This window comes from Folsomia candida, unplaced genomic scaffold (assembly GCF_002217175.1).
Source record: "Folsomia candida strain VU population unplaced genomic scaffold, ASM221717v1 Fcan01_Sc003, whole genome shotgun sequence".
NCBI lineage: Eukaryota > Metazoa > Arthropoda > Collembola > Entomobryomorpha > Isotomidae > Folsomia > Folsomia candida.
The window spans coordinates 9345727-9361316 of record NW_019091195.1 but is presented as its reverse complement, the minus strand read 5'-3'; the positions used below and the strand labels follow the sequence as shown (position 1 = coordinate 9361316).

Sequence of the window (15590 nt, the reverse complement as noted above, 5' to 3'; positions counted from 1 at the left end):
TCCAACTACTTTGTTGCTGGGTGTGTTCTTCCTTTTCGCAATAAAGGAGTATGTATAAAGTTGACTGTACGTATGTACAATATTGTTATTTATTTTAATGGCAATAATTTTTGCAATAGAAAACTACGAGTTAAAAATAATAATTTCAAATCGTACATTGTACGGGCCATGTCTCTCCACTTCCTGTTATTTTCGATAGACCAGGTATATGGTAAGTCCAAGGCCTCCAAAGACTGTCACGGTCAAATTTCGAATGGTTACCAAATTGAGAAAGGTCAAGAGGTTGCGGGTCTGGTTCAAACGATGGCGAGAAGAATCCTGAACCTTGTTCATTCGAAAAATCGTCTAAACAAGTGAATATCCCGTGCGAGTGGATTTGATCCTGATGATGAGTTGGCTCACTGACGTGTGTAGTTTCTGAATTTGAACCACACGTGTCGCCGTGCGAATTATTAGCGAATGACGACGGACTTATGCTTAGTACAAGTTCTTTTATCGTACTCTTCGGAAAACTCCATGTTTCCAGATATTTCACAACTGTTCTAAAACATTCCTGTAATCAATCCGTTCATTAGTATTATTTGAATAAGGCAATTTGATGCATTGTTTGCATACCTTGTAACCATCATTGAAACAGAGGTGACGATGATTAAGTTCCTTCTCTTGATTTAATTTTTGCAAGTACGAAATCGTCAACGTGAGAATGTCAGCTTTCTCCAATTTGAGAACCTAAATATGCATTGCGCACAATTGGTTAAAAAAACCTAGCAAAGCTGCATTTATAGATCACGGGGATTTTCTCAACCTTCTCTTCTCGCGACTCCTTGTCCACTACTAGATCCTTCAGAATCGAGAGACTCTGATTAATCCGAGCTCTCCTTCGTCGTTCAATGAGACCTTTGATAACCTTAAGATTGGAAAATTATGCAATAATCAGATCCAGTGTAATGTAAAAGTAAACTTGGAATAACTCAAAATTCTGAATACTTTTCGACCACTGGTTGCTTTTCGTGCCGTCCTTGTGTTCTCATGCGTGACTCTGCTTTTTACCGATGGGGGCATGGCAGGGGACGTTGCGGTCATGTTATCAAAAGAAAGGTGACAGCAACTGCACAGATGAAGGAAGTGATATCACGTTAAATAGCACGGACTCTCTCAACAATGCTGTACTCCGTCGGAGGCAAGCTGAGACGAGTACTGAAAGGACTGTTGCTCGTGGGCGATGTTCTTATATGTGAGGAAAATGAGACGGTTGGCTGAGCAGTCGGAGTAGCAGTCTCACTTCACCTCCCTCCTTGTATTTGGTTTGTTGTTGGTTCGGGTGGGTGAAATGCAACTCATCAGCCGCCAACCTCTTCGTTTACAAATTTACGATCTAAAATTTTGCAACTTTTGCACATTTTAATATTTTTTTTAGAAAATATTTAACAGTACTTTTGTTTTAAATTGTGGATGAAAAGACAGTTAAAATTGCTCTTCTCCGGTCTTTGTTGTAAGATAATCCAGTGTGTCTCTGAATGTAGTTGGATGTAAATTTTAGAAAATTTGGTTTCGGCATTTCGACCTGATATTTCTATTTCTGTTTTGCAATTTGGAATCACTAATACATTACATTACCATGTCGGTGGTTATTGAAACGACCCAGGGAGACATCACCATTGACCTTTATATCAAAGAACGGCCAAAAAGTAAGTTAATAACAACAAATCAAGGTTTAATAGTACATATCTAATAGCGGTCTTTATTTATATGAATTTATTTCTTATCAATTTTCCAGCCTGTAAAAATTTTCTCAAACTATGCAAGATGAAGTACTACAATTTCAACTTATTTCATACCGTTCAGAGGAACTTTATTGCACAAACGGGAGACCCAACCGGGTCTGGAAAAGGTGGAGACTCTATTTTTGGGTAATAATTGAAAATATTTCAGATATGTAATATAGCATTCTTCACTCTGGTTGTGTTATTATTTCAGTATATTATATGGAGATCAAGCTCGCTACTATGAGGCAGAGAAGACGCCTCGTTTAAAACACACAAAGCCTGGAACCGTCTCGATGGTAAATTGTGGCGATGGAATGCTGCCAATGATCGGGTCTCAATTTTTCTTTACGCTAGATGAGCACTTAACATACTTAGATACGGATCACTGTATTTTCGGGGAGGTTACGGAAGGATTTGAAGTGCTGAGTAAGTTACTGTGACCAGTATTGTGAAATAATAACTTTTTTTCCTATGGTTTGTCACATTCTAATTGATTGTTTTATCTACTTTTAGGTAAAATTAATGAAGCCATATGTGATGGAACTAATCGCCCTTATCAAGATATTCGAATTAGTCACACCGTAATTTTAGAGGATCCTTTTGATGATCCGGTAGGGCTAAACATTCCAAGTAGGTCCCCTTCGCCCAATCCAGAGAGGATGATGGTAATATGGATTTTATTATAGCTAATTGGATTGGATAGCTGATCAGGAAACTTGATTCAAAGTATTGAAGCTCATATGAATTGATATTTTTATAGGGTGGAAGACTGGCGGCAGATGAAGACATTGATGACATGGATGGGAAAACAATGGATGAAATTGAAGAGATTATTCAGGAGAAGGAAGCCAAGTCTAGAGCCACAATTTTGGAAATGGTTGGAGATCTCCCGGATGCCGATATAGCACCCCCAGAAAATGTCCTCTTTGTTTGCAAATTAAATCCTGTAACTTCAGACGAAGATCTAGAAATCATTTTCAGTCGATTTGGAAAAATTAAAAAGTATGAACATTAGTGTATTTGCATGTAAATATAGCACGTATTACATGAAACCTACATGAAGGTAATAATATAATAATATCATGCTTGCTTCTTGTTCATAGTTGCGAAGTTATCCGTGATAACAAATCAGGGGAATCCTTGCAGTATGCATTCATCGAATTTGAAGACAAGAAAGGTTAATGAAATTTGAAAAGACAGAACTATCCCATTTTGTTGCCCATACTTTAGTATGTACCATGAAAGAAAACAATTAAGATACCAATCTGAATCTTTTTTAATTTAGCCTGTGAAGATGCATATTTCAAAATGGACAATGTGCTCATAGACGACAGAAGAATTCACGTTGATTTCAGCCAGAGCGTTTCAAAGTACAAATGGAAAGGGAAAGGAAGAGGAGTCGACATATTTGATGAGAAGGGGAAGCCAATAAATGCCAGTAAATCTGCTCCTTGGATTCGCAACGAAGGAGGCTCATCTCGCTATTTTGGACAACAAAGAAGCTCTAATAAAGATGACAAATCATCTAACAACAATGACAGAGGAGATCATCGTGACGTCAACAGAGGAGGGCATGGTTCATCTGCTGCAACTGGAACTGCTGCTGGGAAACATAAATGGAGCAGGTCTCCGCCACGGTATTCAAGAGGTCACGCCTCAGAGCAAGCTAGGTCTTCAGATCGACCGTACGAACACTTTAAATTATATAATCAATTATAATCTAATATATTTAACTAAATTTTTCACTAACAATGATTATTTACTGTTTCATAGATCTGAGACTCGACTACTCAGTCTCCTGAAAAAAGAACTGAAGAAAAAGAATAAATCGTCCCACAGCAAGAAAAGCAAGAAAAGGAAATCTAGCAGTGATTCTTCGGATTCGGACTGATAATTGATTCTAGACAGATCAAGTATTGATGGTGTATATATAATCTGCATGATATTGTTTTTTAATAAACCAAGAAATATGTAATGCGTTGTAGCAAATGTATTCAATATCTTCATAAGGCTGGCATTTTTGTATGTTGCCTTTATTAAACGTATGTATACAAACATCCGTGATAACATTATTAATAAAGATGGATTATTTATTGTAATCATAATAAGATTACTCACAACATGAGACTATCCATCATCCAGATTTTTAGCTCAGTAAGGATTTGACCTCACCCTTTCCATTCTGTCACAGGACACACAATGAAAAATTGAAGGATGTTCCCCAAAGTTATTTTAACTGGATTAGAAAAACTGTAAATAAACAGATAACCAGAGACAATCAAACTGATGATGGCGTGCTTAACTAATCAAAATAATTCATGCATAAGCTAAGCACATATATACGTATAAGTGCACACTATCGAGTATTGCCTGAGCTTATTACAATGAGAAAATTGTATACTACATAATAATGTGAGTGATTATATTAGATTTACTATGTCGTTTGGATATCTTTATACATAAAAAGTTGTTGCACATCATTATATACCAAAACTGCATATAGGTGCGAGTACAGATATGATATATGTATGCTTTTCACCTCCTGTCTGGCTCGGCTGCATGCATTGCTTGGTTACTCTTCCACCATGGTCAACAACACCATTCTCCTGCTCATGTCTCACCATGAGGCTTCATATCCCATGAAATTCCTTGTTTGCTTCCCAGCTTTTGTCTATTCAATCTCAACTTAATTGCATCCAAAGTTCATTGCAGTGATTGTTTGTGGAGAGAGATAAGTACTCGGCTGGAGGCTTTGGCGTGTTGTCATATTGAGATTATTGAGCCACCACGATCCCACAAGGAGCGACGACGACGAGGAGTGTGAGACAAAGTCAAGCAAACCAAGTCAAAGGTCGAAACGTGCATGATCGTGGTAGAGTCAGGACATAGTTTTGTGACTGAGAAGGTCTTGTTCCCACTCACTCTCGTTCGGGTGCTCTGAAACACACAGAGACACGCACACACTTTCCAAGCCAAACGAGACCAAAGTCTTTGCTCCCACAACTCGTACTGCTCAGAAGACATGCCTCATTTGTCAATTCGACTAGCCAAAGCTGTGCATTTAATAAACAATATGAAAACAATTTGTTGTGATTTTCAATAATATTTGAATAAACGCCAGGTGAACTTTCCTCTAACACAATTATCCACGAAGGTGTAAAAAAAGCAATAGTTCGCTATATGGAGCATTCTTGTCAACCCAGACTAAAGAATATTAGTGAGTTTTATATTAGACGTGAATCATTACACGTAACTTAACTCCAGGCAAATCAGGAAAAAGTATAATTAAAAAACCCTGCTGCACGATGAATTCTGGAGACGCTCCATTTTCTATTCAAGCCGACTCCATCCGAGGGAGGTACCTGGAGGCAGCAAAGGACATTTCACAAGGAGACATTATTTTTCAAGAGCGTCCTTTGATGGTTGGTCCTTGTGGGGTTGGAATTGAGAAATCCAAGACGTTCTCAACTTGCCTCGGCTGTTACAAGAACGTAACGTCATTTTATAAATGTTCCAAGTGTGGTTGGCCTGTTTGCAACTTTCAGTGTGAAATGGTGAGTACCTTCATTTCCATTGTCCGTCATGCCCATTTGATCAAATATATGTACACGCATAAGGCATATGTACTATTCAGCACAAGCTGCCAAGTCAAGACACTCACCTGTACCCATCATCTGTGTTCGTTAAGGTGGTGCTGTAGATGGGCACCTGCTTCGCACATTATGCAATATTCGTGTTTGTTTCAATCAATTATGTATTAGACTTTGGCCGATTTTCGTCCTGAACCTTGGACTTTGAGTGACATCATAGCAAATTGAACTTTTTTTCAATCTTCCTCATAGGCATTTACCGTGCTGTTGATTTGAATTATCATGCACACGACGACACAGAATTATACAAACGTAATCATTTTCATGTAGTGATATTCTTGCTGGTCATAATCCCCACCTGCCAAAATTGATGTAGTATATACTCATGTTTGGTAAAATCCCAGGTAAAATAGCTATGTTGTTGGTCATCACCTGTCACCAGCGCCATCTCAAACAACATCTTTTGATGGATTATGTAAAGAACAACACTAAATGAATTTAAATTAAAAATTCATATCGTCACTGTCCAAAAGTGTGGGTATAAATATTTGTGTGGCCGAGAGAGTACCAAAAGTCAAACCACTTTTATACGTGTGCATTGTTTGCAGTGCAAATCTGACGTGTACATATGCATATTACCTAATAATTAGTTGGCACGGGGAGAGTTTGCAATAATTTGCTCGGTTTACTCGGAGTCGCATCGCATCACAACCACGCGTGCTTCATATCCGTGTTTTTAATGTTATTGCCTTTGAATGAGATTGCTGGCGAACGCATTTTACTCAAACCGTCTCACTTCCTCAACACTTTAAATTCAATGGACTGACGAATATAGTTAAGATCACATCGCACTTTGTACTTTGTACTTCAATTTGTGCACTTTACACATCTACACGTTTACATCAAACCATGCAGTGCAGGCTCCACTCAGATTCATTCATGACAAAGACAAACAAAGTGATGCTCGACACACTTTCGAAGTGAAACGACTGATAGAGATGCGTTAATTATTGTGCTGACTGCATTGCATCGAGTCAAGAGAAAAATTAATTCTCTCACTTTCTCACTCAATAAATCAAAGTCATACATAAAATGTGACGATTATGTCATCTGAGCTGTGATATTAAAGGAAATTCATATATCACATCATGATTTATTTAGTTCATTGAGAAATACTGCATTTTTGCATTAAATCTGCATGGGCATTAAAAGCTTGTATCATAATAGTATGGCTCAGTTAATACACATACACATGCGAATCGCTGAGATTTGTACATTGGACCTTGAACCAAAGTTTCACACTTGTGTGACATGTGGCAAACCAACCAACTGTTAGAGATACATACATACATACATTCACGCATACACGCCTATAGATAAGAAGCATGAAAGTAACGACCGAATCAAATTGGTTCTTGTTATTTCAGATGCCTGACCACTCCAACTTTGAATGCGTCGTATTTGCGACTTGTCCCGTGTCGCCAATCGTTTCGCCCCTTGAGTACGAGAAAATAAAGATCTTACGTTGTTTGATGTTGAAAGAAAAAAGTCCAGACAAATGGAAACTGCTAATGAATTTGCAGTCTCACATTGCCAACAGGAAACAAGATGTTGCTGCAGTGTCTCGTGAGTTATTGTACAATTGTTTAAAATCACCCATTGGTTAAATGACCAGATGAAAAACTTTAACTCATTCATTTGCAATCTAAATAAATGCCGATGCATAATAAGAAACTTTAGATATTCAATGCTCTACAGCTCTATCTTAAAATAGTTCCATATTAATGTGTAGGAAGTTTACACCAAAGTGAAAGTCTCACGTATTCTTACAAATTCTTACAAATCGCATTGTTGCAAAATAAATGAATTACACGTTGATGTTGAGCCTAATCAAAAGTTTTATCTTTGCTTGTGTACCTCACTTATGTGTCTCGTTTATGATTTTTTTCAGGTGACATATCTTACTACAAATTCATTAAAGATGAATGCCATTTACTAAAGCAGTTTCCTTTCAATGAAATCAGTCATTTTTCTGGTGTTTGTGCCATCAATTCGTATAGCAGAAATGGACTGCTAGGACAATGCTACTCTGATGGACCCTTAAGGTACCACTTAAATAATAAAATAGTAGTTAGTTAATGACCTAAAGGGTTGAATCATAATATTTAGTGATCGCTTTATGATTTTTCACAACGAATCCCAGTCTATAAACTGATTTATTTATAAATATCTTGTTTTATCCGCAGGCATGCTTCATTCCTTTTCTATTTTGCAAGCTTTCTAACGCATGACTGCATTCCAAACGCAAGATCCGTAATACAGCAAAAAGGAAAGTCGTTCGTGATCAATGTCATTGCCACAACAAATATAAAATATAAGGATCCCATCACTATTTCATATGTGGAGCCAAGTTGTGGAACGCTGGAGCGTCGGGCATATTTGCTGGACAATTTTTACTTTTCTTGTAAATGTAGCAGGTGTCGAGACCCGACGGAAATTGGGACATATCTCTCCTCCGTCAAATGTACCAGTGACTCGTGCAAAAATGGGTGGCTAATATCAAAGAACCCAATCGATCCGAATTCAAATTGGATTTGTAATCAGAATCTGACCGCTGGATGCAACGCTTCTGACGTTAATGTCATGCTCGTCGAAGACATCCTTCAAGATGTGAAAGCCAAAATAAGGAAAGCCGGCAGTTTGAATGAATTTATGGATATTCTAGAGTTTTACAAGAATAAAACTTTACACAAGAATCACTACCTTGTAATTAACATGGAATGTGAGATATTGAGACTGATTGACGTCGCGTTGAGCACAGTTTTTGATGAACCTGAAAGGCTTCGCCTGGCTAAATGGCAAGTGGACCTTTGCCGACATTGCCTTTCAGGTAACAAACGTTTGCTTACTCGAATTATTTTAAACACAAAGTTCATTTTTAACCACAAGTGTACAAATTGCATAAGTATTTTACTCTCTCTCTCTCTAGTCGCTGATCTCATTCAGCCTGGCAACAATAAATTCAGAGGTGGGTGCATTTCTCGAGATTTTATAGAGCCTTGTGAAAAATGTCACAAAATAAATGACTCGCTCATTATTTCCAGGAAATCTCTTGTGTGTCCTTCAGGATGCACTGTTAACCATTTGCACAGGCAAAATCAATCAATGTTATGATGCCAAGGAATTTGACATAATCCGAAAAAGGTGCAAAAAGGAGCTTGCAGAAGCATTGGAAACTATGAAAGAAGCCAAATCAATTCTAATGGCTGAGCCTGTTGGTTCCTCTGAATGGCAGCGTGGGACAACCTTATCTTTGGAAACGACAAGAGTCAAGTCTCTCATGAAATGCTTAAGTTTTAAAGACTAAGAATAAACCTTGTAGTATTAGCATTTGCGACCTAACGTACTTTTGCTGTATTCGACTACGCAGTATTTTATAATAAAGGAATTAATCCGAAGGTTTGTGCATTCATTGAGTTAGAGTTGGTTTGAATATTCATTTTCTTAAATATTTGCCTTTATTGCTACATCTTTTTAGTTTCTAAACCATTAACTAAAATATTTATATATGCATTGTAATGCTACAAACGATAAAACCATGATAAAAACACAGCTACCAGGACTAACAGCAGTCCAACAAACATTAAATGATTATTTAGAAATTGAAGCACGTTATACGATTTTTCAAGGGGTAAGGCTATCATGGAGAATTTACTAACTGCAATAATTTTAACATCTATCTTCTTTCCCATAATCAATGTTTCATCTTTGAACAAGTCTCGTCGAATAAGAATTTGTTCGTACGCCTTGTTATGAGCAACGAGGTGGATGGTGTCGTGGGAAATTTCAGTTACCAAAACATTCTTATATTCCATTCCAATACGAGACTCGTCGTAAGGGGTGTAGGAGAGGAAGAGTTCTGTTAGGGCTTTTGTCCTTTGTTTTACTATATGTGTGGGGATTCTTTGCATTTTCGCAGCAGCAGTACCTGGTCTGGGATAAAACTGATTGATGTACAATACTTTGAATTTGAATTTTTTTACGAGGGCGTAAGTTTCTTCAAAGTCTTCATCTGTTTCAGTGGGAAATCCACATATGATGTCAGTTGCTATTGTCAATGATTTTACGTGGGACTGGAGAAAGGTTACGATCTGCTCAAATTGTTTGCGAGTGTATTCTCGTTTCATTTCAAGTAATACACTGTCGGAGCCGGCTTGGACCGGTATGTGTAAGAAACCATAAACTTGTGGCAAATTAAGGATTTCCGATATTTCCTGAATATAAAGAATTGAAGATTAATTATATAACCAGTATAAATGTGAATTATAAATATATTAAATAGTTACCTCTAGATGATCTAAAATGTACGGGGGATTGGTCATTCCTAGTCGAAGCATACAATCTGCGGGTATGCATTCAACGAGCGATTTTAGCAAGTCTACAATTGTGAGACCCAAATCAATCCCCCAGGCACCCAAATCTTCGCTTGTGAGCCAAATTTCTTTTACCCCTTCGTGTTCCACTACTTGACTGGCTCTGGACACAATTTCATCTATGAGGAAATACAACTCAGGATCAGTTGTGCAGAATATAAAATACCATAATAATTAATAATTTACATGCATAATAATTTACTAATTTTTACCGATTGGATAACTGGATAGATTTCCTCTGGCTAATTTAGTCTTACAATATGTGCACGAATTAAGGCAGCCAGTGCTGACTGGAATAATTTCAATCAGATCGTTCTTTCTAATTTTAGGAAAATGAAGACTTGCGCCGGGTGGATTCTTTACTAATCCGTTTGCATTTGTAGCACCATTTTTCTTTGTGAAAGACAAAAGTCTGACTGTGTTTCCTTTGAGCACTTCTGAATAACCAAAACTGTCGCATTTTTAACATGTATTTACTTGGTTCATACATTAATCTGATAAATGCGTAAATCCATACCTTCAACCACCGTCACAATCTCGTCGATTTGCTTGACCCCAATGATACTTAGTCCTAGAGGCATCGAATTGAAATTAATTATGTACATACTACTACATATATGCATGTCCTTCAATCCAAAATTTAATTATTGATGTAATTTACATCATGTAAATAAGTTACCTTTAATATAGTCACTTCTTGGATCCCCTTGGAGCAAAATTAAAAAGAGAATTTAAATGAATTGGATAAGAACAGGGAGATGCTTGACTACTTTGAGTTGAGAATAGTGCTACTTTACCTTGAGGAACACAACCAGAAACAATGACTTTCTTGTTCAGACTTTGACCCTCTTCAACTTCGTTCTTGAAGCGCTGTTCTGATGGTCCCTTGACGGTGCAACTGTTTAAAATCCATACTGATGCGTCCGCTTTGTTGGCTGTTCAAGTAAAGTATATTTAGTTTAATGTTATATCAATAAATATAACAACATTACAAGGGAAGAGGTCAAACCTGATAATCTAAATCCAGATTGCGCCAGTAACCCCGCCATGTACTCAGAGTCACTCGTATTATGTGAACAACCCCATGTTCGCATGAAAACTTTGTGCATTTCCGGATTGATATCATTAGTCTCTGCCGCAGTGCAACCTGGTCAAAGTCATATATTTATTACTCAGCAGTTAGTTAAAGGTTGTGATTATATACTATATCTTTACCTAGCTGAACATCGTCTTCAGATGGTCTGACCCTACGTCGCGTGTGAATTTTAACGGTGGAAATGCCCCCTTTGTCAGCGGTAGAATTGTCTCTGAAAACATCTTCAATGTCCTTTATTCCTTGTTGTTCTTGCTGGGCTGTTGTTGGTTGCTCGCACGTCGTGTCCTTGTTGGGCGTCATTTTGGGTCGCTACACCACCATTTCATTGGGAACGTATCAAACTACTGTTCCGAAAAGTCGTACCGTCGTACGACCAATGTACTTATTACTTGCTGTATTATTGTTCGTCTGCAGAGAAAAATGTTCCCGGACAGTTTTCTCAATGCTACCCTTCCGTTAGGTGGCATATATACATCAAGCTGCAAACATGTATTTCTATACCCAACCCAATTTGCAGAAGCCACAAATCACAAATGCATGTGAACTTTTTAATTATATTTTTGGCAAACTTAAACTGCATAAAACGGAAGCAAATGGTTGACATAATGTATATATTTCGTGCCAAAGTCTAGCTATATGAAGCGTATTTCATATTTTATTAATGTTTTTAAAATTGCGACAATTTCAGCTATACGAACAATAATTTCAGTAACACATATTTGTAAAATATTGAAATTTTTGCAATGCCTGGATCTTGATTCCTCAATATCAGTCAAGTTATGAAAGGAATTAGTTAGGAATTAGAAAGGGGGTATTCGATAAATAGATGTAACATAGGCACTGACCGAAAAGAGGAACGATTTACAGATTTTTATTTATTTCGAAGGCAACGAATACGTCTCAAGCAAGAAGCGTGGTATATAATAAAATTGTATCTGAAAAATGATTCAAGGGAAATCCAGAAATCATTCATAGTACTACTGACTTCAATTTCACTACTAATACTAATCGCACACAGAGAGAGAATACACTTTTGATTAACCTGCAAGAATGTCGGAAGAGCAGGAAGAGTGGGAAGGGGAAGTTGAAGACAATGCGGCCCCTCCTCCACCTCCCCCTCCTGGTGACGATGAGGACGGGGAGATTGCGGATGACGAGGATGGCGAGGATGCGGTGGCCGCCTCAGAATCCGAGTTTGATGACGACAACGATTTCTACAATAACTACGGGACTGGAGGTGGGGGCAAGTCTAAGGAGGAGGAAGACGACGAGGAGGTATCTCCACTAAAAGCAGTCAACCATTTATTTATGGACAGTTCTTAATGTGCATTTCTTAATGATCAAAGGGAGAAGATTTTGACCTCAGTGCCCTGGAATTAAGTGATAGCAACGAGGACCAAAGTACAAGGAGACAAAGTTTACAAAAGAGTCGAAGACTTCTCTCATCAGACGCAGAGTCATCGCCTGAATCTGAAGGAGAGGATCAAGATCGTCCAGAATCCCCAGAAATACCAGCAGAGTATTGGCAAGTTCAAAGGCTTATTAAATACGTAAAAGCTGGTAAGATCACTGTTATATTAAGCTACATGTTTACGTAGTATATGTAAATATTAATTTCGTGATGGTCCAGGTAATCCAACTGCTACCATTATCGCTATGTCATCTTTGCGAGATTTCAATCTTCGAGAGAACTATGTACAAATGGCCATAAAAGAGGGCGGGGGGTTGGAAGTACTGCTCAATATTCTTGAGACGGACGAGAATCGATGTAAAATTGCTGCATTATTGGTTCTCAGGTGAGCATGAATACATGGACATATTAATTATTTCGAATGTGAATCAAATTAATCATAAATACTTGGATTCTCAGAGAAATTTCTTCCAATCCAGACATCAGTAGAGCAATTTATAACATGAAGGTACATGGACAGTTACAGTTTATCCTCTATAATCAACAAGAATCATCACATACATAATTTAATTTAGGGACTAGAGACATTGATTAATACGCTACGTGATCCAGCTAAGGAACTGAAACTCTTGTCCGCTGAAACTATTGCAAACATTTCAAAGATTCGAAAGGCCCGTCGCGCAATGAGAAAGGGGGATGGGATAAGTCGCTTGGTTGGTAAAAATTAGCACTATATTCCTGGTTCATCTTCAAAAGGTCAAAAGTCTTAATTCTAATCTGCAGGTGGACATGCTTGATATTGAGCAGCCCAGCATGTTTACAGGAGTGTCGGATCCAGATGAGACAGACTTTGAGGTGCCACGTTGCGGTGCCCTTGCCCTTTGGTCACTCGCTCGTTCGACAAAGAACAAGGACGCCATTCGAAAAGCGGGTGCGATCCCCTTGTTGGCTCGACTCTTACAGACACGTCATGTCACCGTTGTCATCCCAGTGGTTGGAATTTTGCATGAATGTGCTTCCGAGGTACACAAATATGATTTGTGATAATTTGCAATCCCTTATGCATACTTACATACATATATTTATTGCTATTAAATTTCCAGGCCAGTTTCCGGTTAGCCATACGAACTGAAGGATTGTTGGACCATTTTGTAGATGGATTGCGAAACCCAAATCACGACCTGGTTCAATTTTGTGCATCTGCCATTTACATGGTACGTGCAACTGAATATCTTATTAATTTACACATTTACGCATCTTGTTATAGTTCAGCGGCTAAACTAATCGTTTATCTGTGCTGTGCAGTGTGCCGAGGACCCTGACTCGAGACAGATAATTTATGAGAAGGGTGCCATTGATCCTCTGATTATGATCATTCTTGACGAACAACTTCGTAAAAACAAAGTAATAAAATAATATGTGGTGATTCAACACATTTACCGATAAATTGTCATAATTTGAATTTCTCGTTTTCAGCCACTACTAGCTGCAGCAACTGGTGCTATTTGGAAGTGCGCAGCATCCTTGTCCCAACGTTATTTGGAACAAGGCTTAGTGGAACTGCTTGTATCATTGCTAGAAGATGAACCCGAAAACGTGCTTACAAATGTGGCTGGAGCAATGGAACAGATTGTCAAGACAGATCCAAAAAATGCTCAAATAATTAAGAATGCGAATGCAATTGCGCCCTTAATCGGCCTACTGACAATAAATAACCCGGTCATTAACTAGCTATCATAATATTTGTCAAGATGGTCCATTAATTAACTATGATTATGATGCATACCCAGGCACTGTTGGTGAATGCTACGAAAGCTGTTGGCGTTTTGGCAATTGATCCCGACTCGAGGGCAGAAATGGACCAGTACGATGGCTTCCGCCTGGTTTGGTCTCTCTTAAAGCACCCAAATTCAATGGTACAGGCCAGTGCGGCCTGGGCGATTCGCCCTTACGTGCAAAGTACAAAGGTACTTCTAAAATACTTAAAGTGCTTCATAGAATTCAGCTAAATGATCAGTGAAATAAACATGGTTTCTCCTCTGTATTTATACTTACTAAAAGTTACATTTTGTTAGGACTCTGGTGACACAGTTCGAAATTTCGTTGGGGGCCTCGAAGCACTGGTTAATCTGCTCAAGTCCAATGAAATAAATGTACAAGCTGCAGTGTCCCAAGCCGTCGCAATGATTGCAAAGAACAATGAAAACTTGGCCATTATGAGTGACCACGTAAGTCGACCCGACCTCAGTCAGTTGAGGTCATTTGATTGGCTACATATTGAAGCCAAGATTACAGCAAATAAATATGTACATATTTTGTATATATTTCCACAGGGGGTTGTCCAGTATTTGGCTCGACTTGCCCCAACAACGGATGACATGTTGAGACAATCCTTGGCATCTGCAATCGCTGAATGTTGCAAGTACAAACACAACGCGTCTGAATTTGGTCGTCGGAAGGCCGTGAGTCCGCTGTGCAGTTATCTCACGTCGGAGGATCCACTCGTCCATCGAGCCGCAGCCCAGGCGCTGTCCGAACTCTCGGTGGACCATCGCAACTGCATCACGATGCATCAGTGTGGGGTGGTCCCTTACCTCATCAACATGATCGGATCGCTGGACGGGGAACTCCAAAAGGCTGCGGCCGGCGTGATGTTCAACATCCGGCAGCTTGCTCTCTCGGTGGAGAAAGTGAGACTCCGGTGATCACGATCCTCACCTGTCTTCCGCATTTCTATGTTGTGTGAAATATCGATGCAAATATCTCAATCAATTTTTGTACAAATATAACCACATTATGTACGCAATTATGCCGTAAGTATGCAATTGGGAAAAATACAATCTGATAAATCTGATTTGATAAATCTCATGCTTGAAATGATTTCAAGTGATGCAGTCAGAATCAGAGTCAATTATTATACTGTTGAACAGTTCGATCCATAAAAAACGAATGCGACAATATTCGATGAACCTTGCGTCAGATTAATTCATGCCAAACCTCGAAAACACTTCAGCTTTGTCACATCCATGAAACACGATTCGAATTAAATGCCAAAGAAATTATTCTCTTGCCAAATTAATTAACACGCGGAACATTTTTTGCGCCATTTAAATTCGCAGGTAATAATCATAAGATGAATTAATCTCAAACATTTACATAATTAATTAATTTTTAGATAAATTATACTCAACAATAAAATTTGATAAAAAAAAGTCAGTAAATCTATTTTTGAATGAAATGCGACAAAATTTGGTCGATTGAAGGAGGCTGCACTGCACGTGCGGGGTTGAAGGA

At 38.4% G+C, this 15590-nt stretch overlaps 5 protein-coding genes and 1 long non-coding RNA gene across 6 annotated transcripts; 3 read left to right on the top strand and 3 right to left on the bottom strand.

Annotated features, from left to right (window-relative positions):
• Positions 1-55: 55 nt before the first annotated feature.
• Positions 56-1351, bottom strand: LOC110846944 (transcription factor HES-7.1-A). Its single transcript, XM_035850559.1, has 4 exons — positions 988-1351; positions 806-907; positions 616-729; positions 56-553 (listed from the first exon to the last, which is right to left on the bottom strand). Exons 1-4 carry the CDS (start codon positions 1081-1083, stop codon positions 146-148), a joined length of 720 nt encoding a protein of 239 aa, XP_035706452.1. The 5' UTR covers positions 1084-1351; the 3' UTR covers positions 56-145.
• A 27-nt stretch (positions 1352-1378) lies between these two features.
• Positions 1379-3823, top strand: LOC110848008 (peptidyl-prolyl cis-trans isomerase sig-7). The gene is made up of 8 exons (XM_022095099.2): positions 1379-1688; positions 1778-1910; positions 1978-2192; positions 2280-2431; positions 2527-2768; positions 2870-2943; positions 3052-3451; positions 3540-3823. Exons 1-8 carry the CDS (start codon positions 1619-1621, stop codon positions 3655-3657), a joined length of 1404 nt encoding a protein of 467 aa, XP_021950791.1. The 5' UTR covers positions 1379-1618; the 3' UTR covers positions 3658-3823.
• Positions 3824-4507: 684 nt separating this feature from the next.
• LOC110848007 (SET domain-containing protein SmydA-8) lies at positions 4508-8829 on the top strand. The gene is made up of 6 exons (XM_022095096.2): positions 4508-5320; positions 6784-6982; positions 7308-7461; positions 7603-8246; positions 8346-8384; positions 8461-8829. Exons 1-6 carry the CDS (start codon positions 5072-5074, stop codon positions 8721-8723), a joined length of 1548 nt encoding a protein of 515 aa, XP_021950788.1. The 5' UTR covers positions 4508-5071; the 3' UTR covers positions 8724-8829.
• On the bottom strand, positions 5105-5944 carry LOC118435138. The gene is made up of 3 exons (XR_004834528.1): positions 5789-5944; positions 5329-5714; positions 5105-5244 (listed from the first exon to the last, which is right to left on the bottom strand). It is a non-coding gene; the product is annotated as an uncharacterized LOC118435138 (long non-coding RNA).
• Positions 8830-8839: 10 nt separating the features above from the next.
• On the bottom strand, positions 8840-11316 carry LOC110848006 (threonylcarbamoyladenosine tRNA methylthiotransferase). Its single transcript, XM_022095095.2, has 8 exons — positions 11005-11316; positions 10799-10936; positions 10587-10724; positions 10469-10495; positions 10307-10360; positions 10002-10226; positions 9703-9908; positions 8840-9630 (listed from the first exon to the last, which is right to left on the bottom strand). The coding sequence occupies exons 1-8, from the start codon at positions 11183-11185 to the stop codon at positions 8938-8940; spliced, it is 1662 nt and encodes a 553-aa protein (XP_021950787.1). The 5' UTR covers positions 11186-11316; the 3' UTR covers positions 8840-8937.
• Positions 11317-11452: 136 nt separating this feature from the next.
• LOC110846943 (armadillo repeat-containing protein 4) lies at positions 11453-15507 on the top strand. Its single transcript, XM_022093781.2, has 12 exons — positions 11453-12160; positions 12232-12445; positions 12516-12681; positions 12756-12804; positions 12872-13009; positions 13080-13319; positions 13400-13510; positions 13602-13700; positions 13773-14015; positions 14087-14263; positions 14372-14524; positions 14630-15507. Exons 1-12 carry the CDS (start codon positions 11936-11938, stop codon positions 14999-15001), a joined length of 2187 nt encoding a protein of 728 aa, XP_021949473.1. The 5' UTR covers positions 11453-11935; the 3' UTR covers positions 15002-15507.
• Positions 15508-15590: the final 83 nt, after the last annotated feature.

What these genes read in the sequence shown, in the direction of transcription:
- LOC110848008 (XM_022095099.2), top strand. Translation starts at nt 1,619, where the DNA reads ATGTCGGTGGTTATTGAAACGACCCAGGGAGACATCACCATTGACCTT. An exon ending in TATCAAAGAACGGCCAAAAA is followed by an intron (nt 1,689 to 1,777) that starts GTAAGTTAATAA and finishes TCAATTTTCCAG; the next exon opens with CCTGTAAAAATTTTCTCAAA. An exon ending in GCTAGGTCTTCAGATCGACC is followed by an intron (nt 3,452 to 3,539) that starts GTACGAACACTT and finishes ACTGTTTCATAG; the next exon opens with ATCTGAGACTCGACTACTCA.
- LOC110846944 (XM_035850559.1), bottom strand. Translation starts at nt 1,083, where the DNA reads ATGACCGCAACGTCCCCTGCCATGCCCCCATCGGTAAAAAGCAGAGTC. An exon ending in AAGCAACCAGTGGTCGAAAA is followed by an intron (nt 908 to 987) that starts GTATTCAGAATT and finishes TCCAATCTTAAG; the next exon opens with GTTATCAAAGGTCTCATTGA. An exon ending in AGGAGTCGCGAGAAGAGAAG is followed by an intron (nt 730 to 805) that starts GTTGAGAAAATC and finishes ATGCATATTTAG; the next exon opens with GTTCTCAAATTGGAGAAAGC.
- LOC110848006 (XM_022095095.2), bottom strand. Translation starts at nt 11,185, where the DNA reads ATGACGCCCAACAAGGACACGACGTGCGAGCAACCAACAACAGCCCAG. An exon ending in GATTGTGACGGTGGTTGAAG is followed by an intron (nt 10,227 to 10,306) that starts GTATGGATTTAC and finishes TTGGTTATTCAG; the next exon opens with AAGTGCTCAAAGGAAACACA. An exon ending in ACATTTTAGATCATCTAGAG is followed by an intron (nt 9,631 to 9,702) that starts GTAACTATTTAA and finishes CTTTATATTCAG; the next exon opens with GAAATATCGGAAATCCTTAA.
- LOC110848007 (XM_022095096.2), top strand. Translation starts at nt 5,072, where the DNA reads ATGAATTCTGGAGACGCTCCATTTTCTATTCAAGCCGACTCCATCCGA. An exon ending in TACTCTGATGGACCCTTAAG is followed by an intron (nt 7,462 to 7,602) that starts GTACCACTTAAA and finishes TTTTATCCGCAG; the next exon opens with GCATGCTTCATTCCTTTTCT. An exon ending in TTGCCGACATTGCCTTTCAG is followed by an intron (nt 8,247 to 8,345) that starts GTAACAAACGTT and finishes CTCTCTCTCTAG; the next exon opens with TCGCTGATCTCATTCAGCCT.
- LOC110846943 (XM_022093781.2), top strand. Translation starts at nt 11,936, where the DNA reads ATGTCGGAAGAGCAGGAAGAGTGGGAAGGGGAAGTTGAAGACAATGCG. An exon ending in GCTGCATTATTGGTTCTCAG is followed by an intron (nt 12,682 to 12,755) that starts GTGAGCATGAAT and finishes TTGGATTCTCAG; the next exon opens with AGAAATTTCTTCCAATCCAG. An exon ending in TACTGACAATAAATAACCCG is followed by an intron (nt 14,016 to 14,086) that starts GTCATTAACTAG and finishes ATGCATACCCAG; the next exon opens with GCACTGTTGGTGAATGCTAC.